We start from the raw sequence: 27,022 nt of genomic DNA, 5'->3' as shown, positions 1-27,022 counted from the left end.
AGAAATCATCAAAAATAACTACAAAACAATTTTTTATAGCCCATATTCAGAAATATTTAGGGCTAAGATTTGATATACAGGCATTTGGCGCCTTGCGAGGTAGGCAATTTTTCGGTGGCGCTTTGTTTGGGGTTACATGGCCACCATTTTTTTTTTATGCTACTCTATGCTACTGTATTTCGATCTTTCCTGTTCATTTCCCTTGATTTTTTCCCTGCTGCACATACTTCTGCTTACTTTCATTATTTTCGATAAAAAAATTTTGCATGCATTTAATTTTACTGCATTTGTTGACTTTTTTTTTTTTTCTATATTTCCGTTAATTTGCTGCAGCGTTCCTTGGAACCTTTAGATTGGAAACGCTATTGCTACGGTTCGCGCCACATTCAGCCATTTCGCTAAAATTTGGCGATAAACTTTTTGGGTCAAAATGACTGTATATTATTGCTGTTCCATATTTAGACTGTTAAAATGGTTTCAATTTTCCCTTGTAAACAACACATGCCTTTTGATTCATATTTCCATTTTGAAGCTGGGCTAATCTTTGATATACTGTCATTTTGCGCCTTGCGAGCTTGGCAATTTTTTGGTGTCACTTTTGCTACTGTTACCCTATTGCCACATTCGGCCATTTCGCTCAAATTTGGCGATAAATCATTTTTGGGCGAAAATGATTGTATATCAAAGCTGAACAATATGGACAGACTATAGACATTGTTCCTATTGAAACCGAGGCATCATTTCTATAATCCACATGGATCGAAATTCAGAGCGGTGTTCTCCTTTTCGGACCAAATATTAGGAATGTTTGTTCTTTCACTTCTCCTGTGTCTCAAATTTAAATGTCTTTCTCTGTCAGCAGACAGGCGAGATTCATTTTGTTTCTGTAATTCAATTGCATTGCGATTGAAAGAGAGATAGTTACTTCGCTCAGCAGAACTCACCTTTGTAGAAAGTGTGGACATTCTTTCTCTGATATTCGCTAACCTAACGTTTCTTTTCTCTACATTTTCATTATCGCGCAACAAACGAAGCGTTTTGGCAATTAATCAGGCCAAGGTTGGATTTCCTTCTTTTGGAGATAATGAGTTTTGAATCGCTGCTTAAAATCAGACGTAAATAAAAAAAAAAAATGTATCGCATATGCATATCACAGCTCTTACTATTTGCACATGCGAAGTTTGATATTTCCGCTCAAGCGCGGATAAGTGCAAGGCATAGATACTGCTGCTTTAAGCATACGCGAATCGTAATAGGAAAATAATTAAAATCGCAACTATAAAACTCCTTTTTATGTTTTGATATGACTTCAATACACTAAAACCTTTCCCAATAAATGCCCTACAAAATGGTTCAAATATCTCCAAAATTAATTGAGTATTTCTCGAGTTTTTAGGGTTTCAACATACAGACACTTTTAGGAGACTTCATTTTATACTATGTAGAGATTTTTGCAATAAACATTTCGATTTTATGACTTGTCAAAGTATTAGAAAACGCAATTCAGATTAGTTAATAAATTCAAAGGGGACTTCTTAAATATTTTTAGCATGTACTCTGCAATCCTATGCATTTGTTTATTAATCTGGATAAACACAGTTTGGCAGAGTCTTCTGGTAATACTAATTCATATAAGTACCCCCTTTCAAATTTTTCAATTAATGTATCATCACTTCAAATTAGATTGTATTATATTTTATTTGTAAGTTTTTTAAATAAGTTTTGTGCTTGTGAAGCATGAAAACAAATGTATTTCACTAAATTGATCGAATACTAGTAATTGTTATTAGCCTGGTTAAGGTTCTATTAAAATGTATGTATATACACCTCATTCGAATTATTGATTTAAGTACTATATCAAGGAAGTATGGTAACATATTAAAGTTGGTAACAAGAAAAGCAATATCAATAGTAGTTTATACAAATGTTAAAAAATAAATAATAAAATGTTTCCTGTTAGAAATAGAAATATTTTGAACTAAAATATCTTTACTCAGAGCAAGAAGAATATTCATTTTCAAAAATTATTCTTGAGTTAATTAAGGAAAATCCACATTGATACTACCAAAATTAAAGAAAGGAAATTAATTTTTTAGTATAATGTTAAAATGGCATTATTGTTATAAAATGTATTGCAACAAAAAAAAAAAAAAAAGAAAGAAAGAAAAGGAGTTCTGATGAAACTAAAATGAACCCAGATAAATATCTTCATTTTATGTCACAGAAAGAATGCTTTTGCTTAGACGAAAAGTAAATGAATGGATTGGAAAGTAATATTATTAACACAATATAATTTTACATATGGTATACTTTCATACAGTGAAATTTAAAAAAAAACATTAAAAGTCCTCTATTAATAGCAGTTATCATATTAAAAACACTACAACATCTCTATGAAAATACGGGTATTTACTGGTGGTAAAAATAATTATCTGCACTTTTTAAAATAATAAAGAAAACTAAAAGAAAAAAAAAGGTCAAATTTCTGTAATTTTTGTTCATGTGAAAGCTCATAACCTCTAAATAAATCATTAATGGTTGCCTACCTTCCACCACTCTCTATTTTTGAGAAAACTCTCAGAAACAATATTTTGCTGTATATTCTCTACGAGGAAATGATAACCATAAACACTGTATGCCACTTTCGAATACTTTTATTTCATATGAATGTGCAAGACCCTTGTACACCAATGGCCGTCAACTATCAATAACCTTCCATTTTCGAGAAATATCTCAAAAGCATTACTTCATTGCACATTCTCAATGACGGAAAGCCTTGACAGTTACAGATGCAACCGCAGGGTCAATTTCAAATTTTTTTATTTTATATGAAAGATTTTGAGTTCAAAATATATCATCAATGACTGCCTGCCTCCCATCATTCCAAATTTACAGAAGATATTGCAAAATAAAACTTAAGCAGAGTCCACCACATCTAAAATAACAATTGGACAAATTTCATGAATTTGTAGACAATGGTAATCAATCGGATTACTCTATGATTATTATTAATTTTAATTTAAAATAACACATTCTTTTATTGTAATAGGAGAATTTTATCAAAGTTTGTTGATAAAGATTAGATTAATACTATTAATATTGTTAGTGAGCAGCAGATCACCAAAGACAGCAAGTTAATCAAAATTTCATGCACTTATAAAATGGTCACAACTAAAATATTTTGCTTTATTCAAAAATGATGTTTTTATAATTAAAATATATAAATATTCATTTTAAATGATAACAGAAAAGTACTGCTGCTTATGTTACTGCTGATATTTTTCATATTAAAATTTTATTTTTAGCTATGTGTATGCTATAGCTTCATGTAGCTATAAAAATAAACAAAGAATCTAATTGATCAAAAAAATATTTATTGCATTTGCAAGCAGAAAAATAGAAGTGCATAACAGTCCAAAAAGATACATCATCATACATTCTATTGATCGAATCACAGAAATGATTAAAAATAATTACAAAGTAAAATTGTACCAATTTCAGGAAACTAAAATAAGATTATTTAAAAAATAAAAGTGAAATATAACACTGTATCAACAGAATAGCACCTGTTTTGTTCATAAGAACTTTATTTGTATGAAAAAATACAGTATTTAGAAGTTTTTAACCTTTTAATATAAATATCTTTAATTGATGCAAGCTCTATGAAGCAATAAAAAAATAACTTTTGATTCAGCAGAGTAGCAAAAATTATAAAAGTAGTATGAAATTCCAAAATATAGCACTTAGTAATTGATTAACTTTCTAGAAAATTTTTTCAATTGATACAAGCTCATTTTATCATTAAAAATATCTTCTAATTCAGCAGAGTAGCAAAATAATTTACAAAATAGCTTCTAACAACTAAATAATTTTTTCTTTATAAATTATCACAATATAAGATTCAAAATACCTGAGTATCAACATAACTTCCAATACTGGGCTATTAATCTCAAAGTTTAAAGAAGCTCGATAAAAAACTTTTTGTGTGTAATCTTTTAACAACTGTATTTTAAGTAATAAAATGCAGCATTTAAGCAAACTGTTTAAGTACATATCAAGAAAAAGTTTTATAATTTTTATATTAAAAAGGAATCTCAAAATAAATGAAATTAAGACAAAAAATAATAAATGGAAAATCGAATCCAAATTGCATGTTTTTTCTAGACAAATATGCTGATAATATGGATGACTACATAATGGTGCAACAACAACATTTCTGGGGATAGCTCTTGAAATATACTTTATGTTCATAGCCATAAACAAAGAATTCATCAACTTTATCATTATACTCATATTTTACATGGCCAATAGGTATGATTCTAAGACATTGCCTCTGTAAAAAAAGAAAAATAGTAACAATGAATTCAACAATAAATTTAAAAAATAAAGAAATTGTTGAATTATTGACTGAAAAATACAATGATATTTTGATCCAAAAGGAAAAAAATGGATGTTTATATGAATTATGAGTACCTTATACAATGTAAATCGAGTTACCTATATTGTGAATGAAAATGTCGAGTTTAAGTAATTATCCTTAATATAAAATTAAATTAATGACTTATTGAATAAACACTGCAGTCAAATCTATGAAATCTTGAGCTTTATTTCATATTAAAAATATTAATTCCATTTCATATTTGCTCAAAATTCATGAAATGTAAATATTTGTTTTTATTTATTATTATTAATTATATCACATCTTATGACAAAAATTTCAATATTTGTTCAGTTTAAAGGAGGGAGGATAGGAGAAAAAGTTTCATAAATTCTCATAAAAAAATAAAATTTCAAATTTTCCTTTAATTTAACTACAGCATAAAAAAATAATTAAGGAAAGAAAATAAAACAGCTGACTAAAAAAAAAAAAATGTCTCTAAATTTGAAAAAGATATGTACCTAATTGTAAACATTATTTGAAATCAAAGAAGTTTTAATCAAATTACAAATTTTAACCAAAACATTTTTATTTCAGAACTAAAATGTAAAAAATTATTCTTATTTCAAATATTTTTTGTTTTTATTTTCGAATTTATAATTATACAATAAGTAATTCATTATTAGAGAATCGTGAAATTATTTTTTATCAAATTCACTACCAGATGATAGATACCATTCATTATGAACCAAAATTTGATTAAATTAAATGATTCATTGATAATCAAGCGATAAATATATCAAAATTAGTATTATGATCAAGAATATGAATAAAAATTTAAAACTCCAATACAAATGGAAATGAATGAAAAAATTCAACTAAAAATTTTCATTTTGAGAAAAATGAAACAAGTAAAAAAAAAAAAAATTGCTTCAAAATCAATAAACAATTTGGAAAAAGAATTTTAGATTTAAAGAAAAATAAAAATTTAATGGAAACAAAATAAGAATCTAAAAAATTATTATTATTTTCAAGTTTTAAGCATATTTGAAGCATTTTTCACAAGTGCACAAGACAAATATAAAAAAAAGTATTATATGCAAAATCAAATTGTTTCAGGGAAAACTCTAAAACTGTAATGAGAAAAAAAAATGTAATGTGCTAAATTCTTAATTCACCATATTAAGAAAATTTTATGTATCACAAATGAAATTTTAAAAAATAATCATCATAAATTAAACTTTGATTTTAAATAATATGAGTATTTACTTGTTTCAAAATTCGTTCATTAGTAAAAGCAGATCCATGCTTTGTCACTAATTCATTTGAAGCATTACGTACAGCAACATCAGGAGCATGCATGATAGGAAAGACCTGTAAGCATAAAAAAATACATTTAATTCAAATTTTATACAATATTAATTATCTATAAATTAAAAACTCGTGATAATATAGCAATACATACCCTAGGATTTTCTTCTTCATAAGCAACCTGGCCTGTAACTTGTTTTACTAGTTCCTTAGGCATACTGGATGTTTCTGATATATAATCATCCACATGATTTGCCCTAGAAAAATATCAAATTTGCACATTCAGCATAATTAGAAAATTTAGCTAACACTTTTCATAAAAATTTTGAAAAAGCATTTTATATTTAAATAGCCTAAAAAATTCAAGTAAACTGAATGATTTTGCAACTAGCAATACAGAACTTGCAAACATAGAACTCTTTATTTATTAATATTTTATTATATCTTTATTTTGCCATGCCTTCTATATCTTCAAAATGTAAAATTACATTTTTCTACATAATATAATTTTCATTACATAATAAATGTAATATAAGGCAGAGTAAGAAATATTGTTACTGCAACTTTTAGGAGGTATAAAAAAATAATAAAGTGTGTGATTATTGATGAATGAAATTTAAAAAAAAAAAAATTTCCACAATTGCCCAAGTTAGGAATGAAGTACAAGTGGTAACAGAACACATTCATGATAAATATTCATTTGAAGTTCTTTGTGGATTCTATGTGAGGATTGCAGTGATGCAAGATGACATTTAATATATAGTAACATTTTTGTGCATGTTCTGTAGGATTTTAACTTGGATAATTTGTAAGTAATTCCATATATTGAATACCTTTAGCCTCAAGACATCTAGTCACTAATTGCCAAGGAGCTTGATTCATTAGGAAGAGATGCACTTCAAGTTAAAATCCTAGACAGCTTTGCATGAGGATAAAAAGAATCATCTCTATATATTTCAGTACTTATATGGTAAAAATATGTAGGTCAGTGCAGCTATTTAAATTATATTCTAAGATACTGTGAACCATCACTTTTCCATCCACACTTTTAATTAATGTTTTTTAGATTAATTGAGTGTATTTCACTCTCTTCAGATTGTAAAGTATTTGAAAATATTCTCGAAATATAAACTAATATTTGTCAATAAACAGAACTTGATAGAACAGTCAGTAGAACTGCAATTCTTATATTTCTAGTCATTTAAAACAGGCACATTTCACAGTTTGAGTTAGTGTATGACAAAATCAGGTTTTCTAACAAATACAGGCTGTCTGTTATGATATGTCTAGATAATTAAATTTCTGTAATTCTAGAAAACTCTCTAACAACCCTACCTAAAATCACTTGTCTCTTATTTTAGTAATTATTGTCCAATAAGATTCTTATGGGTCTGTTCTGTTATGTTTTCAATTTTGAACAAGTTGACTACATAACTCAAGAATGCCATTAAACTATTTACAGATTCTTGACATAATGCTTTTGACAACTTTTTTTAGAAGTACCTTTTCTGCATTCATTCGTCCAACTGCATACTATTTTTCACAATCCATCGAAGATTTTTTCAAAAAAAAAAAAATTGTACCTTTCACATGAAAATTTAATCCAATAATAACCCTTGAATTTAAAATCTGAACACCCATTTGTGCTCCTTTCCACATATGCCAAAAGATTGGGCATAAAAATTTGCACAATTATATATACCAAAGATGAATCGCCTTTGAACTATGCATAGTATTGATCATAAATTGCAATCAACGGCCTTTCATTTGACCACATTTAAAAGAATTAGCATAAAGCCCCTTCTATGGATGTTTCATTTAAATTTTCCCATTATTGAAATTGAATATAAATAATCAAGATTTCTTTTATGAATAAGAATGCACAATATTTAAAAATCAAAATTTGCAAAAACATTCAAAAATAATCGAAAAGAATGTACAGAAAAATAATAAATTCATTTAAAAACATAGAACATTATGTAACTAAAAAAAAAAAAAAGATTAATAAGGAATTACAAACATTGTGGCAAATTCCAGAACATTACATTTCATATGCAAACTTTTAAAAAAAAATGGTAGAATTGGAAGGATTACCAAAAAAATGCATATTGAAAAGTTCATTGCAAGAAAGTGCTTCTGAAAATGTTCTGGGAATTCATCTTGCAAAAGAAGAATTAACAAAGCACTTGTGCTTAATTTGTTTATCTCACACCATAATCAATAAAAATGTATGAAAGAAAATTAAAACTGATAAAAGATTAAAACATGATAAAAAATAAATAAATAACAGTAAAATGTGATTTTTTTAAAAAAAATCTTATCCTTTGAAAATTTTGAATTCAACCAAAATGAAATATATTTCAAAATAATACAGGGTTCCCAGCAGAATTTAAGGTGTTTTTTTAAAAATTCAAATCGACATTTGTAGTATAATATTTTTATATAACTTCCTATTTCCAATTGAGATTAACTCAGAACATTGATAAATAAATATTTGGTCATCCTTTTTATTTAATAAAAAGAATAACCAATTTTTATCTTTGTTATTCAAAAAAAAAAAAAAAATGTATAACCAAATAACAATTTGATTATTGGTTTCATCTTAAAAGAATAAAAAATCTTAATAGCCTAAAAGAATAAATCATAATTCTTTTAGAATATTTAATTATGTTTATTTATTTTAATTAATACTATATTTTTACATGATGAAGAAAAAATATTATACAGTAAGATGAATAAAGATAAGAAGACTTTAAATTACCAAGAAACAGTTAACTCAACAAAAGCTTTTAAATTTCCTTTTCCATTGCAAGTTGGACATTTCACTTGCCCAGAACCACTGCATCTGATACATCTAAAATTAAAAGAAAAGATTATTAATTCACAAATTCATTTAACAACAAATTTTCAAAAATGCATATAGTTATAAAAGAGATCCATCCGTTCATCGGTACAGTATTAGAATGATTAAATTTCTCATACAAACATACAACATAAATGTTTGTAAAGTTTATAAACTGGCAAACATCTAATGTTCTAATACAATTTTTACACTTAAAACCAAACATAAAAATAGAAGAAGTATATATATATATATATATATATATATATATATATATATATATATATATATATATATATATAATAGATGGCGCTGGGAGCCTACATCTGTTTACATAATTTACCGCTAGTTTTTTAAAAACAGGGAATCACAATCAATACTTTAAAGTTTTCTTGACTGTTAATGGTATGTACTGGCCTTTTCGTTTTTAATTTTAGTGCTATTGTTTGTTTTTATTGTTATTTTTGTTATTGTATTTTTACTTTGTTGTGGTCAATTTCTTCTTATTTGTTGTTTTATTTTTCCTTTCTGTTAAAATGCTATATCTATTGAGCATAATTTCAGGGGATTTTCGGGTCACGAGGAATTATTTTTAGACAATGTCTGTTTTTCCTCACAGAAAAAATCCCTTTCTTTGAATCCCTGCCTGAGGGTGGCCCTTGAAAAAGTCTTCAGGCCGGATTCTTTTTTTATATTTTTTATAATTTTTTTGGTTTAATTTTTTTTGATTTTTTGTTTTTCCTATTAACTTGATTCTAATACTTTTGTATCAATTCATCTGTGTTTTAGAAGTAGCTGCAATTGCACTCTCTAAATACTATGAAGTTCTTTTTTTGGTTTTAGTTTAAATAGGTTATAAATTTTAGTTGCGATTTCGAAACTGTTTTTGTTTCGTTTTCATTTTAGTTTCGTTTTCAAACTTTTTCTTACTTAAGATTGGTATATATATATATATATATATGGTTATGAATGAGAAATGAAGAAAAACACACACAAAAAATCAGATAAATACAAACAATGATTATTGCAAGTAATAATAGCTGTTTATTCACTAACATAATAATCAAAGATAAGAAGTTTCATTTTATTTTGTAACAACAATTCTTGTACAAACGATTTCAGTAACACTGTTTTGCTGAATGCATACTGATTGAGTTTAATAATATCTCAAAACTAAGAAATAGGTGGTTTTAATTAAAAGTCAAGGTATGCTTAGATGACAAATACATACAAATGTTAATTAGAGACAATAGTTTAGAAAGCATCTATTTGGAGGAGAAGTATGCAATAAAGATTTTAGATTTCATGCTTATAGATATAAAATAATACATATTAAAAAATATCACTTAAAAAATTATCTCTGTGGATTTATAAATTTAACACACTTAGGAGTCCACCCCCTCCCATTAAAATTTTTCCATAGTGGGGAGTGAAAACTAATATATAATATTTTATTGTCATGTAAGAGAGAATATATTCCTCACCAAAATGTATTATTTTTTCAATTTATTGTTGTAAAATTTATAACTCTACAACAAATCAGTTCCCATAAACTGTCATTTAATTTTCTAGTGGATTAGGATCTGAGACACCAATTTCTAAAGCAGCAATCTGCTCTTATAATTCTATAATTTCATCAACTGCAATATCAACTTCTAAATTTAATTATAGAGAAAAAGTGGTAACTTTCTCTGTTACACTAATAACTTTATCAATTTATTTCTGAAAAGAATGGGCAAATTAACTTCTTTACTCTATAAATTGTTCTAACTCTTAATTTTGAATTTGAATAATATTCTAAAATGTGAAGCTTTTGAAGCAGAAGGGGAAAATGAGGAAAGGCATTACATCACACATGAATAAGTTTAACTGTAAAAGTAACAAAGAAAATAAATAAGATGCAAAGAAATTTCTTTAAATCTATATAGTTAAAAAAAAAAAGGCATAATAAACTACACACAAAAAAGTAGAATATTAAAGTAATATTATATGCATATTTTATCAACTTGAATATTTCAAATTTTTTTAAACTCTTTTCTTATGTATAAATGAAGTACGGAATTGTTCTTACATAATGGAACTCAGCCAAGTTGGCCTTTCACACACAATATGGAAGTCAGTCCAAAATGGCTTCAATAATACCTTCTCCATAAGGTAGGAATGAGGGTAGATTCTTATCTCTTAGTACTAGAATCTCCTTTTTTTTTTTTTTTTTTTTGTCAAGGATGTACTATGAGGGACAATTATTTTCCAACCTTTCTAAAAGTGGTGAAATATGGTCATTTATACTTAAAAGATTCACAAGTTGTCTTTGGCTTTATTTATAACATGAGAAGTTTCTAATATCGAAAACATTAAACTGTGGGAAGCTGAAAATTATTTTCATTATAACATTCTTGTACTATCCCTTCAGCAATGCAAGGAGAAAAAAAAGTTATAAAATGGAAAATGACATGGTTATATGTACAAAAACATAATAACATTCAGCTTATTCCATTCACATTCATTTATTCGATATACATTAACTCCCTTCACTCTTTGCTTTCAACACTAAAGAAACTACATCAAATTTCAATGTGAACTCTATTTTAAAACTATGTTCTTTAGAGCTATATTAAGAAATATCTAAAAATATCTCATCAATGGATACCAAGGTTATAATTTATAAAGCTATGGTTACTAAACCAACATTACCAACAGGACTGCTATGATCTTCAGCCAATTGTAAACAAAGCTTTATTCTGTAAAGTCTCGATCCAATAATAGGTAGCGTTATGATCAAATTCTTTATTTACAGCTTTATTACATAAAAACAACTCTTTCTAATCTAGGTTAAATGAATGATGCTATTTACAACACGAAAATTAAACAAGAATAGTTCCTCGAACAATTTCGAAGGAAACAACTTTACAAGAACAGCTAACAGGCTGTTGGCGTCTTAGGCTACTCCAGGGGTAGCTCTCGGAATCCACCGAATTTGCTTCGGGTGGAATTTTACTCAGAAGTCCGATTCACACGAAGCTTCTCTCCTTGGTTCACACGAAGCTTCTCTCCTTGGTTCACACGAAGCTTCTCTCCTTGGTTCACACGAAGCTTCTCTCCCTGTTCTTCAGAAAAATCTCACCTTTTATTTTCCTCTCAGACTCCCTGTTACCCAATCACCGTTCAGAACAACCTGAATCGTCTCTGATCGCCCGTGGGAAATGTTCATTGATGATCCACCCTCCACCATGGGAAAAATGAAGGACATCTGGACATCTGGAGTGTTTGACACTCTCGCCTTTCGAAGACACGATTTATTTCCCTGGGAAACGCACGTGTGGTTCCTTATCTGGATTAGCACTAATTGGCCAGATGACCGTACTTAAAAGGAGGGTCTTCCATTTGGCAATCTGGAGGCACTTAACACTGTGGGAGTTTCGTTGATGAAGAATGGCCCGGAATGTAAATTATCGAGTGTGGGGAAAAAGGAATGTCACAGTGGTCACCCAGGAAGAAGCTGAATCATTACAATTCATTTATTTGCACAATAATATAAATTAATTATGGTAAAAAATAAAAATGAAATATAATGTAAACAAAATTCAACATATTTGTATTTTAAATGCTTTTTTTTATTTTAAACTAACCTTATAAGATGTTCTATTACAAGTTTTGTTCACAAATACTAAACATAAATAATGTTCTAGTGACGGTTTCATGTTTATAAATTTATAAGTTAAGTCTAGAAAAGTGAAAATTATAATAAATCTATAAAAATGAAAATGCTTTATGAGTTAGTTAGACAAGGTTAGATATGTCGGCTAATAATGATAATGAAAGTTTAAAAAAATTCCATAAATCTTTAAATATAAAGAAAATTATTCTTCAGCATAATTCTAGGTACCGAAATTTAATTATAAATTTGTAGTTTTTTTTTCTTTTTTAATTAAAGACAGTTTTCATTAAATATTGCTAAATTACAACATATACTAGATATTTTTACCACAGTAATGAAAATGGATACATGAATATTGTGAAATAAGAAAACATCAATAAAGGTATAAAAGTAATAAGAAAAATTTCAATAAACCCCAATAATATTTTCTATTAAAATATTTTTACATTTAAGGCCAATATTCCTTAATTCAGAAACAGAAATTAAAACATTACCAATTAAATGAACCATACAGAGATTATTACAACATTGAATAAATTTAATAAAACAAAGTTTCTTCATAAAATTCTATTCAATTGACTGAATCCCTTAGTGAAATTCTTTAGTAGTGGAATAGTGGAATTCTTTAAAAATCAAGCTGACAGAAAAATTATGTCACATTCAAAGCTAAAAGTATCTGAGATCAACTTGATAAAAATATATTTCCAAAATTTTTTTGTAAAATATATTTTACAAAAAAAAAAGTGCAAAAAGAAAAGGTAAAGGTTTTTTTAAAAATATAATAATAATAAAACATAAGAAAACAAAGGTTGTTTCAATGTATAAGCCATTTACTCACTATTTCAGTAAAAAAAAATTTAAAGATTATATTATTTATTACAGTAATTTACATTACTTGACAGTTGTTATTATTTGTAAGTCCTATATTTCAACAGAAATTAATATAAATGCAAATAAAGTCTTAATGCTTTACAAATGATTTTACAATAAATGCATAATACAAACCTATCAAAGCCAGAACCACCGCAAGAATCACATTGTTCTTCTTGATCAAAACGTTTTCGTCTACCCCTTCCTTCACACCAAGTGCATTGTTTCTGATTAAAAGGAAAAAATAAAACATGTTCAAATAATATTTATGATTATTTACATATCTGATACTTCTATAACATATTATATATTCCAGTGTTATGAACAGCAGATCATGGATAATTTAATTGAAACTGAAAATTTAAAGATATTCATAAAATCAAACTACATGATGAAACTGTTAAAACAAAAACTACATGAAACAACTGTTAAACAAATTGTTAATTCAAGGATTCTTACTAAAAAAAAACTTTTTTTTGTTATGTTGATTAATAGACTGGGCATTACTTATCAGATCTAAATTTCCAAAAATTGGAACAATGAATTTATCACCTTAAGCCACAAAATAATATATTTTTTCTTTACATAAATGATCTATTAATGCATAATGCTCAGAAATCAAAACAAAGCTTTTTTAAATACCACAACCAAATGGATTATAAGATCAAATCACAAATAAATTAGTTAATAATCCATCGTTTCCACTTTTTTCAGACCTAAAACAGATCTCGCTAGATGATTCTTCTTCTTTTATGCTTAGCATACAATTTTTTTTTTCTAGCTAGACTGAAGAAATATGTGATTATAAAATATAACAGCAATTCCTCAATTTGAAAAAATTAGCCGTTTTGAACTTTGATAAATATTTAAATGAACTTCTATGTTTATCAGAACTTTTAAAATAGGAAATAGGTTCCAATATTATAATTTTTTTTTCATTCGTTTATTTATTTTTATTATTTTTATTTTATTATTATTTTTATAATTTTTTTTTCAGGAGTAAATGTACAGTTCCTGTTTGTTTCAATATTTTAATTAATCTCATAGAAGATGTGAGATTATAATGCATTTATGTAACATATAATGCAAATACTTAACTACGAACTGAAGTTTCAATACATACCAATTATTTTATCAACATTCAATTCAAAATAAGTTAGAAAAAAAAGGGGGGGGGAGAAAAAACTATCAGTTTACTTGTTTCTAGACTTGTATACAACCAAGCAAAATAAGCTTTACTTAATCCTTTCCTGAGTATCTATATAAGTGTGCTTTAAATATGTTGACCAGGTGAAATTTTAAGCTAACATCTTATCCATAAATACTAAGCATAATTGATTCTATTATTTTCTTTGTCAATTTAAAATCTGTGAAGTTACAATGTTAATTAATGGGATCATGAATTCAAATTTTGTTATAAAACTGCACCCTACTAAGTTTCCAAATGAAAATCCATTCATAAAGCACAATTCATTTCTTTATATTTAAAGTTATATTTAAGTCAAAAAGATAAAGGCAATTATTAGCACAATAATAAAGCAGAAATTTTTAATATGACATATTATATGATAGAAATATTCTATCACTAGATCCATTTATGCCTTTGATTGCAAATAATTATTTTATTAAATTAATAAAATAAAATAAAATTATAATGTAATATTAAAAAAATATATGTTTTTGATGGGCTTGATTCATTTTAGTTCACAAAAATTATTACTACTAATTGATTGAGAATATTCTTGAAACTAAAAACAATATAAATGATTCAAAAGTTTATAATAAGCAAAGGGTAATGCAATGAAAACAAAATTAATTCGTGGCATATAAAATTATCATTCAATAAAGAAATATACATTTTATTAAATAATTTCTTTTAACTTTGTATATAAAATTATAATGAGTCTCAAATATGTGGAAAATATATTTTACAAAGTCTGCATTTATTAAATGAAACCTAATTAAGGAATTCCTATGAGAACTAAAAATAGTTAATAAGATATCCAAATAAGAAAATAAATGAATTAAAAACCTAGATGAAATTTTTAAGTTATAGAAATTGCAAGTTAAATCCCCATCAACAATAGTTAAATTGCTTGGAAGAAAATCCTCATTATTCAATTTAATTTTTATTAGTCTCTTTTTTTTTATTTTATATTAGTTCATTTTACTTAATTTCTAAAAATAAAACAAAACTTAGTTCCTGTACTGTTATTTCCAAATAAGAAACATGTTCAATTTTACAAGCATATGATAATACATAAAGAAATGTACAGCATTTAAAGACTTTGATGAATGTACTTACTCTTCCATAACCATCACATTTTGAACAACGAACACGACCAATTCCAACACAAGCATGGCATGGTTTGACAAATGCAGTATGTGGCACTTCAACTTTTTTCTTTCCATCCTTGAAATAGTCAGAAGGTGGAACTGTTACATCCCATGGAGAAGGGGCTGGTCCATTTGCTGGTCCATCAATGGACTGACCTAAAATACTACATGTTATAATATTTTCATAAAGACACTGAAGATTAAAATTACAGATCGCTTTTGTGGGAAATCAGTCTTAATATCACTTAAATGACTGAGAACAAATTGAATAAAATAAAGAACTGAAGTACATGCAAGCAGCAGTTAAATAACTAAAGAATTAACTTCAGATTTTTACTTTAAAATTATGATTAATGCTCAAATTACAAGCAAAAGATAATAATTAAAAGGAGAAAGAAAACAGCATGGAGTTAAATAGTAAACTCAAAATTTTAAATAATGAAAAATCAGGAATTGGTAGCAGAATATACTGATGTATGTTTTGGAACCTGCTGCACTATTTTTTCTTATATCTGCTAATATGTAGTGGGATATATTTCAGTAATGTTTCTAAAATGTATTAATTGCAATACACAGTGTAAAGTATTACATACTCTTACTTTCTTACATTTGTGTCTGTCTTAACATTTGATTTTCTAGTAGTGATAAAAAATAGTAGAAAGTAGAGTAGTTATATCTTTGAATAGAAATTAGGATAATGTTTTAAAACATTCTCAAATTATTTTTATTTATCTACTTACCAGTATATGGTTCAAATTTCCATGCAGATTCTCGTTTTTCAGCAAACGTTTCTAGTTTGTACTGAAATATTAATAATTTTTTTAAATCATAGAAGCCTTCAAAACATACATAACTGAAACAAATATATAGTTACAAAATATTATTTACATGAAAAGCACTCATCATCTCTATTTCTTTCACTTTCATTTCACGTGCAGGTTTGGATCCATAGCAACAATTTTCTGATGCATACTGAGTAACTGCATCCCGCACTTCTTCTTCTGATAATACTGGTAGGCTAAAAAAAAGTACCTTTATATTACAAAAATAAAACTAAATGGAAAAAATTAGGAAACTTATTAAATTAAGAATTTTTCTTAAAGAGATATATTACGAATACCACTGTAAATCAAATTAAATTAACACAACAATATTAGCCTCTGAAACATATATAATATGTGGGTTCCGATAGGAATATCACAATTAATGCTTAATGCTATAAATTATCAAAGAACAATTTTTCTTTCCAAGAATTTCAACTTAGACATTTATAAAATGTATCCCTTATTTTTTCTGAAGCCATGACTTATGATATTACATCATCATGAATGTGTTTCAATATATATATATATATATATTGTCTGAAGTAAAATGCAGCAATATCAGCAAATGTTATCAGGAAACACAATCAATTGCTATTAGAAAATGCTTTTTCACAAATATGAAGAATCAAGATTCAATAATTATTAATAAGTATTTCTAAAGGAATACTCCTGAAGTAGGAATCTTCATTGATCTCTTGATTAAATTCACATTTATTAATTTCAGCTAACTATAAATTTGCATTCATACACTAAAGCTATTGATCAAACAAACTTACTTTTGCAAAGGCTTATGATCACGCTGATCAGGTTCCCAGGAGGGAAAAGTTGGAGGAGGCAAAACAACTAAAATTAATAGCTAAAAATTAGCCAATTGAAAAAAAGGAAAATAAAATTTTTATGACAGACAGTCAAAATATTTTGACTGAAAATTCAGTCTATACATGGAACTTAATATATTTTTAAATTATTCTATTTGTTTATTTACAATATATACCTTAAAGCGGTGCAATTTTTTTTTTTTTTTCAGACGCGAAGTTTTCTGAAGGATTGTAACTTGACAGAAAGGAGAAGTATATTAAAGAAAATGATGCAAACAATTTTCCTCGTGACTGGAAATGAATGTTTATTGTACTTTCAATTTTTTTCCTTAATCCTTTGAATAAAATTTTATTTTCACTGTTTTACTTTGTTCAACAAAAATGACAGTTTGATAATACAGTAAGTTATCATTCTTGAATACAGAGAATTTAAAGATAAAATGATTCAGGATTTTCTGCTTTTCTCCTATACTTTTCATAAAAGATATACCATAAATTGTCTTTCTATTTCAAATAGTAAAAATTACATATAATTAAATATGAGTAGCTTCCAGGTTAATGCAGGAACAAAGTAAATCAAAGTGTGGCTAATGATTGTTAACAAGCATCTCTTAAAATAGTATTACTCAGAGCACTGATCAGAGATACAATATAAAATAATGGTCAACTATAAGTCACATATTGATGGTCAATATTGATGCAGATAATAATGCAAAAGAAGAAAATAGGGCAACCCCCTGAATACATAAGAATTAATTTAGCAAAAAAGAATTCAAATTCAAGATTCTAGCACAGAATCATAATTTATAATAAATAACTGCATCAAAAATAAGAATCAGGAAGCTTAATTTTAGTGAATAGTTTAAAGAAGTATATTTGATACATCAAAAATTATTTCCTTAGGCTAAAATCACCTTTGTACAAAACACATTTTGAACATCAATTAAGAATGGATTGCATGTTAAAAAATATATACTAACCTTCTTCAAAAGTAATTCCTTCATAACCAGGAATTTTTTCTATTTGCCCAATATCAGGTGCAGTAGGACAAATTTCAGGCTGCAATCCAGCTCCAGGCATTCCTTTTATAAACAAATTTGCATTAAAGAAAGAGAGTAATTATCATTAGTATAATATTTAAATTGCACTCACTTAAAATGTAAAGCTTTTTTAAAGTAACTGAAATACTGATAAATGATATAATTGAAAGATATGCTTATAGAATTAAAATGGGAAACATAAATAAAATAATTACTCAAAATTGTCAATAAAGCAAAATATAATGGTTATTATTCTATTAAAGGATTCCAATTGTTGCCAATTTTAAATTTTTGTATTATTAAAAAGGGTTATAAGCAAGTATTACTATGAGCATCACTAATGAAATGATACCAATACGAGGAATATCTAGTATACAGATAATTTTAAATTTTAATTTCCACATACAATTTAAGAAATAATTTTGTTTTCTACATAAACCATTGATTTAAGTTTTGTCAATTAACACTCAATGCAAGAAATGTAAAATCCAAAAATATTCCAATTTTTATAAAAACAATTGATAAGAAATTCATCATTTAAATATATACATATGAACAAAGAAATTCAGTGAAAAAAGTGCAAATAATCATGAAGCTCAACAATACTTCAACAACTTTTTGTTACCATTTTTATATATGAATTTGAATCATTTAGCAAGCACATACATTCATAAAAAGAAAATATTTAAATTTTTAAACTAATAAAACAGCTGAAAACAAATTATGAATTATAGCAATTAGTTATAACTCTTTTTGATTTTTTAAAAACATTTCAATTTATACAATTTTGATATTTAAAAATTTTATTATCATTTTCATGAATTTGATGAAAGTATCTGAAAATTTTAAATTATTGACTTTATAATATGGATATTACCTTTCTGGCATGTTATGATTAAAATATATGTTTCATTAGAAAAATTGAAATCACAAATGGTTTAAAGTTTTCAGATATCAAAATATAAATCAAATATTAAACTCTGGATAATTAAGTTTGTAGCTATACAGCTAGTCCTTTTGTTTATTTTCTATAAGCAGTCTTGTCTTCAAAAAACAATCTACTGCATCCATTAATAATAATAATTTAAAAAAAAGTACCATAATAATTGTCATCTTTTCTATACCTCTATGAAAGCATAGAATAATGAATTACATAAAATAATCATACCACATACTTTTTACCTTCAATTTTTTACAGATAAGAAATGATGCTTTCACAATTTTCTTTCAATACAAAATTCAAAATGATCTGATCATTCTGATGTTTAAAATTAAAATTTGTTTCTTCAGTATATGAAAAAATATTTCAAATATACACTAAAAGAATTTCAATTTTAATTCAATATTCCTTGATCCCAGCTTTTTTTTATACATTTATACAGATATAACCAAACTTAGTTTCAAAATAAAAAAAAATTCTATAAATATGCGAATAAACATTATTCTGCTTAATCACAAGAAGATAACACATTTTCTGCTTTCTAAAAGTATAAAGTTTTCTTGGAAACAGTAATAAAAAAGAATGTAAATGTTTGATATTCCTCTTAACTAACTTTTTGACAGTTATCAATTACAACATTCTCCCCTTCTTTCATAAACCAAGTCTTGTAAATAAGCAAATTATATGCACTCTAAGTCTCATAAATATTAAACACATTTTGCTTAGTTTCATTACATTTTGAATTCTCCTTTAACAGCTCATAAGTTTTTTTTTATGCAATAAATACTACAAACAAAAACGTTTCACATGCATATTTTCAAATTCTTCAATTTTACATCCAAGTTTCCTTTGTCAAATTCACAGACACCAATCCATACATATCTGTCTTCAAATTCAGAATAGATTTCAATTACCTTCAGTTTTAAATGATTAAGTACCAATTTTCTATCTGCATATAAAAAGAAAAATAAAAGAGCAGATGATTCGTCTTCCTAATATATTAACATTTGTAAATATTGTTTCAAATTCAGCCCGAAAGCTAAAATTTTATTCATGCAATAAAAATTTACATGTACTTGCTTCATAGATTTTTTTTTTTTAAGATTTTGTTGCTATTAAATAGTATAGGCCATAAGAATGTCATTAAGGACCATGAGTTTGATTCTCTCCATAAACAATATTCACAATATAATCTAACACATTATATATTATATTCTTCCATCATAAAATATAAATAAAAAAAGTCAACAGAAAAATATATTAATTAATAAATTTGCGAATTAGATGATAAAGGATTCCATGCTTTTGTCAAGGTGAGAGATACCAACATTGGAGCTGCTCATAAAATAAGGAGTGAAATATAATTAAAAAATATTTTTTGAACATTAAAAAATGTTTAAAATATTTTATCATTTAAGCATCAAAGAGCATACAGAAAGAATCATTTAAGCATCAAAGAGTATACAGAAAGATTGTATGCATGCTTTAATATAGAAATTAATGTGCATAATATTAAACTAAAACATATAGGAAAATTAAAACTAACCTCCATCAGGACCTGGTCCAACACCAGGATAATTCTGTTGACCTCCAGGTGTGGGAGAAATTTGTACACCTCCTGGTTGGGGATAATTTTGTTGACCTCCAGGTGTGGGAGAAATTTGTACACCTCCAGGTTGGGGATAATTTTGTTGACCTCCAGGTGTGGGAGAAATTTGTACACCTCCAGGTTGGGGATAATTTTGTTGACCACCAGGTTGAGGATATATTTGCTGACCTCCAGGTGTAGGGGAAATTTGCACACCTCCAGGATGTGGATAATTCTGTTGACCTCCAGGCTGAGGATAATTTTGTGGATCTAAAAAAAAAAAAAAAAAAAATTGACAAAAATATTATATTTACTGCTTCTATCAAAAATCTAATCTTATACTAATAATCATGAATTATTAAAAAATGAGTTCTAAGCAATTTTTTTTTTATCATGACTATATATTAGAAAAAGTTTATGTAAATATATATATATATATATATATATATATATATATATATATATTGAATGACAAACAATTTTTTTTAGAAGTGGAAATAGATAACAATGTTGTATGGAGTAGATAAATATTAATGGAAGAAACTATAAGATAAGATATACTAATAAAAAATAAGTTCTTAATATGTAGATTATATGACACTGAATAATTCAAAACTACACCTTTTCCAAATTTACATTTTCATGAAAAGCATTTAAAATTTATGATAGTAAATCCTAATAATTTTGGTTTCATATAACTACATAGAATTTAATATACAGTACCAGTGCAGGTATTTAAGATTTAAAATTATTTATCTTTTCTTTCATAATGAACTTTTCTGTAAGATTTGTGTCCACATATATATACTTTAACAAAGGTTGTAATTAATAATTAAAAATACATGCAATAACTATGCATTAAATTAGCTCACTTCCAGAATTGGGATATCCAGAATGATCCATCATAGGCTGCTGAGGTGGATAACCAGTAGTTGGATAATTATATGGAGCAGGAAATGCTGGATAATTGTTTCCAGGAGGATAGACAGGATATGGGGCAGGATTTCCAGGAGGTCCAAAATTTAAATTAGATGGTGGATAATTGGACATGCTAGAAAAAAAAACTTTTAATCTTTAAACACAATAAATTTATGTAAATATTTATTAAATTCTAGCACAGATAATTTTTTGCAAAGTATCTTTCAATATGATTTAGAACAGCAAAATTATAAAAAAAAAAAAAACATTCAATAAAACAACTGTGTTCACATATTGCAAATTTTAAATATAACTTTTAAAACTCTCAAAATTGATCCCAAAATTTCTTCCTTTACATTTATGAAAACTTTTCATGAATCTTAAATTGTGCATTAGATTTAAATACAAAATCAAGGTAAACATTTTATTAATAAATACTGAAATTTATTTATCATAAATTCCATTTTTATAAAAATATATTCACATATCATAATATTATTTTAATACCAATTTGCTTTATACTGGAAAAATATTTCTTTCATAAATTATATAAGCAAACTACTTCATTCTTAACAAGTATGTAACAATAATTTCAAATCCTAATATACAAATTAAAAAATCTTTCGATCAGTGGAAGCAAAAATACAAAAGAATATACAAATATCGCAAAGAACATGGTCGTTCCAATACATTTGACATTTTATTTTACAGCTACATCAGCATTTTTTCCATTAAAAAAAATTTCAATGTGCATTTAGTAGTTACTAAAAACTGTCCAAGATCATTTAAGTACTTATATATTAACCACAAGCTAGCAATAAATTGCCAAAGGTATCACATTTATAGCAACCAATAGTTAATTACCAAAGATGTAATGTTAATCTATTGACTAGATTTACTATCAATGCATGATTAAGCCTAATGTTCACAATGACATGTGATTAATAACATATAAGTTACTTCATTTATAAAAAGAAAGAAAACATAAAGAAAGAAAGAATCCATCCAACATAATTAATAAGAATCCATTTTCAAAACTATAAGAAAGCCTTTAGAATAAATACAAGAAACAGTTCTCTATAATTCTATTCTTATACAAAACTAATTTCAATTTAAATATTAAAAAAAAAACATTCTTCTCATTTCAAATCACAAAATAAGGTACATAACTTTTCACATTCTCTAAAGAAATAAATACTCAATCTCCTCATTCATTCAAGCTGCTGATATTTTCAAATGAATCAATCATAAAATATTTTATTCTAAATATTTAAAAAAAAAGACAGTACTTTCCAAATTTAATTTACATAATTTATCTTCAGGGAAAATTTATTAATTGTTATAACAATAAATATTGAAATTAGTTTTCAGCAATTGCAATATTTACTGTTTTAAAACTGTTATGATTAAAAATATAACTATTACATATATTTCAATAAGTTGTTTAGTAATTTTCTGATAATTCTGGCTTGAGATATGACAAAATATTTTAATAATTTTTAAAAACACATTTCAAAACTTACTGCTAATTAATAATAAAAAAAATTTTAAAATCATTTATAATTTTAAAAATTACATTAAAATTTAAAATTATAATTTTTGACATTCAATTAATTTTTTTTCTAAAACAATTATGACCTATTATTTTATTTAAAAAAAACGGCTTAAGGCATTATCAAAGCGATGAATAACAATAAATCTATCTTTTTTCTAAATAATTATTTTACAAGATAATTTAGAGCGTCAGATTGATTATTTTAGATCTCAAGAATGGTCTATTCCGATATCTGACAACTAAATACTTTTAAAGTAAAAATAATTAATAAATAAGTATATAAAAGTGTTTGGAAAAATAACATCTTAATTAGAATGATCAAACTTACACTGAACATACACAAACTAAGACGCTTCAGAGAAATAATATATTTCAAAGAAAATTTTGGTAAATTACAAAAAGATTTGCAACCCTCATCCATCCGGTATGCTTAAATCAAATATGATTCATAGTCATACTTAACTACTACTCATATCTAAATTTACTTACTTTGTTTAGGAATAGAATGCAACAAACGATTAAATTCTTTTGCTTTTTTCTTTGTTTAACTACTTGGAAAGATAATTAGGAATTAAGGAGGCGAAATCACATTACAGAAATTTAAACCCGAACCGAAACCATATCCAAACAAAGAAACACAATATGTTTTGATGCCACTGTCAAAAAATTATTCGAACAAAAAACTCAATATAGCATTTTGTACAGTTTAGCAGAAACTCGGCTTAATATTTTTTCAGTTTTTTTTTTATTTTTTTGCTGGTACTTCTAGCTATCAGTTTTGATGTTTTAAATAATAAATAAACAGTGAAAAGAAACAACTACATAAATTATAAGCCTAGAAACATCAAATTCGTTTTTTATTTCTTCTAGGTGCGATTAGTTTTGGCCGTTGAAAGCAGCTTCAAAACTTTAATTTTATGGTAAAAATCTGATTTATTACTCAAACTGCGATAATATTCGTGTTTCACTTTTGATAAATATCAGTTGTGTCGAGGTCATTTTAATTTTACTTCAGAACTGATGAAAAGGAACTTAATAAATCTGAACCAGGATCAGTCAGCAAATAAGTACGCATTATGCTCTCTCTTTTTCTTTTTTTTTTTTTTTTTTAATAAATTAAAGTTTTTCTGCTCGATCGAATCCAAACTTTCTCATTTGTTAATAGTGGCGTGCATGCATCAAAGGACGACTAGGGTAAATATCAAAACTATGCCCTTCCCTTTCTCTCTGATATGCATGTCTATTGAAACGCAACTTTTATTTCATTATTTATTTTTTCAAATGCTTTATATCGAGGAGTGCAAAGTGCAATTAAGCATAAATGATAATACATAAAATATATTGTAATTGATATGATTTAAACATAACAAATAACTTCGCGATTATTACTATATATGAACAGTCCTTGAATATAGCATGCGCCATAAGAATATTTCAAAAAATGTTTGGAAACAAATTTTGTAAAATTAGCTCGAAAGTTTTTTTTATTAATCTTACTCAGATAATTTTAACCGCTCTAATTTTAATAATTTAAAGAAGATCAAATTAGAGAAAAACAAATTAAAAATGATTTTTATTTATATCACACTTTAAATATATATATATAATCTAAACTTTTTTTCTCTTAATTTATTGAATAGAAATACATATAAATAATAATAAAAAAAAAGTTAGTTATATTAATTTTTTTGACAAATATTATATGAAAACTCTAAACATTGAAATAAATCCATTATTAAAATATATAAAACCACGCAAAAGTCATGCTAATTAAATTAATATCTATAATAATATTCTGAATTATTTCAAAATTTACAATTAATAACATTTTTTCATAACAAATCTAGCATTCTGTGACAACGATACAATGTATGATGCAAAGCGACTCCTTTTTAAAATACATATGATAGATACTCTTTTTCTCTTTTTGAAAGATTTTGGAAATTTTACTATCTCTAGTAATGTTGTAGTCGAGTATTTGTTGCTTTCGCTAGAATCGACAATCAGCACTGTTTTTTCACAAATAAATCTGAAGGGTTTAAAATCTCTACGTTTTGCCTTTCATGCAAAAAAAGAAGGAAAAAAAAAAAAAAAAAAGCAGAAGTTATCTAATGTGAGTTTTGTTATAATTTATTCTGTTTAACACGTGAAATAAAAGCAAATTCTAAGTCCTAAGCTAAAAACCGTAAGCTCTTAAGAAGCTCTTATTCCTATTTTTTAATTTTCTCATACTTTGCTGAAACCGTTTTAATTTCTAAAAATTTTGCGCATAAGATCTTATTAGAACAGCAACATCCAGGCCCGTGCTCTGCATCCTCCATTTTAGTTGCGCCACTGTTTGCCAATCTGAACTTCTAATTCTGATCATCAAGACTTCTAAATTAATATTCAGAGAATTCAATTTGTGATATTCAAGTATTTCTAGGCTGATTATTACGGACATGTGACGATATTTCTGTGTTAATAAGGATCAATTTAGCATTCTTAAAAATTAAAAAAGAAATCCTGAGATATTTTTAAAAACTTAATTTCTCTTTTATTTGGACTTCAAAAAACTGCACAATGATTCATGATTACATGGTTTTCATTAGAATACAATTTATCTTTTTATTAAAAAAATTAAGACAGTTCAAACTTTTAGCCCAAAACATTGTGGGAAAATATTGTTTAGGGTTGATTAATTTTTTTCTCATTATTTATAAAATTTATTCTTTATTACGTCAAGGAATACATACAAAAAAGAATTACATACAAAAAATATGTATACAAAAAAGAATGCATACAAAAAATTGCATACAAAAAAGAATGTATTTAATATCATAGCAATACCGTATGTGAGTGTATAAACGGAGTTAAAATGAAAAATATAGTTGCGAACTATATTAAAATATATCTTAAATATTTATTGGAAAAAAATAGAAAAGATTTTTTGGAAATAATATTTATGTAACTGAAAAGCAAATAATTTGAATTTTAAATTAGTTAAAAGTAATTTTTCTGCAACTATATGCTCCATTACTATTTCGAATATTTTAATTAAGAATTTAATTTTAACAAATGCAAACTATTTTTAAATGAGCACCTACTACTCAAAAAAGGAAATTTTTCTTGTCAAATATTTGTCATGTTTAGTAACTCTGATCTTAGAGCACATATTACAATTCATAAATAGCATACGAGTTCAATGTTTGTAGGTTGCTAATTTATAAATGTTACTAATTTTCTTCTGGGAAAAAAAAATTGCCAGATTGAAAAGAGTAAATTTTGTCATATTCAAAATACAATCCTTTGGTCAAAAAAAAAAAAAAAAAAAAAAATCCTCTGTTTTATTTGAAACAAAGGATTTTTTTCTCAGAAAAAGTTATATAGAAATATAAAATTATTGTTATTAATGATTATATGTATAGGTAAATATTGTAATGCATATATACAATTAGATACATGGAAGAAGGATGATACTTTTAGAAAAAACTTCAATTAATTTATTTCACCACGGGAGCCATCATTTGTTCAAGGGGACGATATATATATATATATATATATATATATATATATATATATATATATATATATATATATATATATATATATATATATATATATATATATATATATATATATATATATATATATATATATATATATATATATATATATATATATATATAAGCCTTCATTATAATGCTAGACCTTTATTAAGAATATAAAGTGATGATAATTTGTGGAATAAATTAGTATTGAATTTGTGAAAACAGTCAATGGAAACTATCTCTTTTTTTTTTTTTTTTTTTTTCAAAAGAAATAAAAAGTATGAATTGCAATATAATATATAATGGTGTTAATTTTTAATCATAGCAAGGAATAAATCATTTGTTCAAATATATTTTTTTCGTCTTTTAAGTGTTTTATAGACGACACATTTCATATGCAATGAAAAGTGAAG

At 25.8% G+C, this 27,022-nt stretch overlaps 1 protein-coding gene across 1 annotated transcript; it reads right to left on the bottom strand.

Annotated features, from left to right (window-relative positions):
• Window positions 1–3,357: 3,357 nt before the first annotated feature.
• On the bottom strand, window positions 3,358–23,427 carry LOC129976083 (protein SSUH2 homolog). The gene is made up of 13 exons (XM_056089460.1): window positions 23,408–23,427; window positions 21,479–21,657; window positions 20,565–20,876; window positions 18,019–18,120; window positions 16,997–17,063; window positions 16,285–16,414; window positions 16,137–16,197; window positions 15,365–15,552; window positions 13,195–13,286; window positions 8,451–8,543; window positions 5,844–5,946; window positions 5,648–5,752; window positions 3,358–4,333 (listed from the first exon to the last, which is right to left on the bottom strand). Exons 2-13 carry the CDS (start codon window positions 21,654–21,656, stop codon window positions 4,190–4,192), a joined length of 1,575 nt encoding a protein of 524 aa, XP_055945435.1. The 5' UTR covers window position 21,657; window positions 23,408–23,427; the 3' UTR covers window positions 3,358–4,189.
• Window positions 23,428–27,022: the final 3,595 nt, after the last annotated feature.

Source organism: Argiope bruennichi, chromosome 1, assembly GCF_947563725.1.
Source record: "Argiope bruennichi chromosome 1, qqArgBrue1.1, whole genome shotgun sequence".
Taxonomy (NCBI): Eukaryota; Metazoa; Arthropoda; class Arachnida; order Araneae; family Araneidae; genus Argiope; species Argiope bruennichi.
This window is presented reverse-complemented; position numbering and strand designations above follow the sequence as displayed.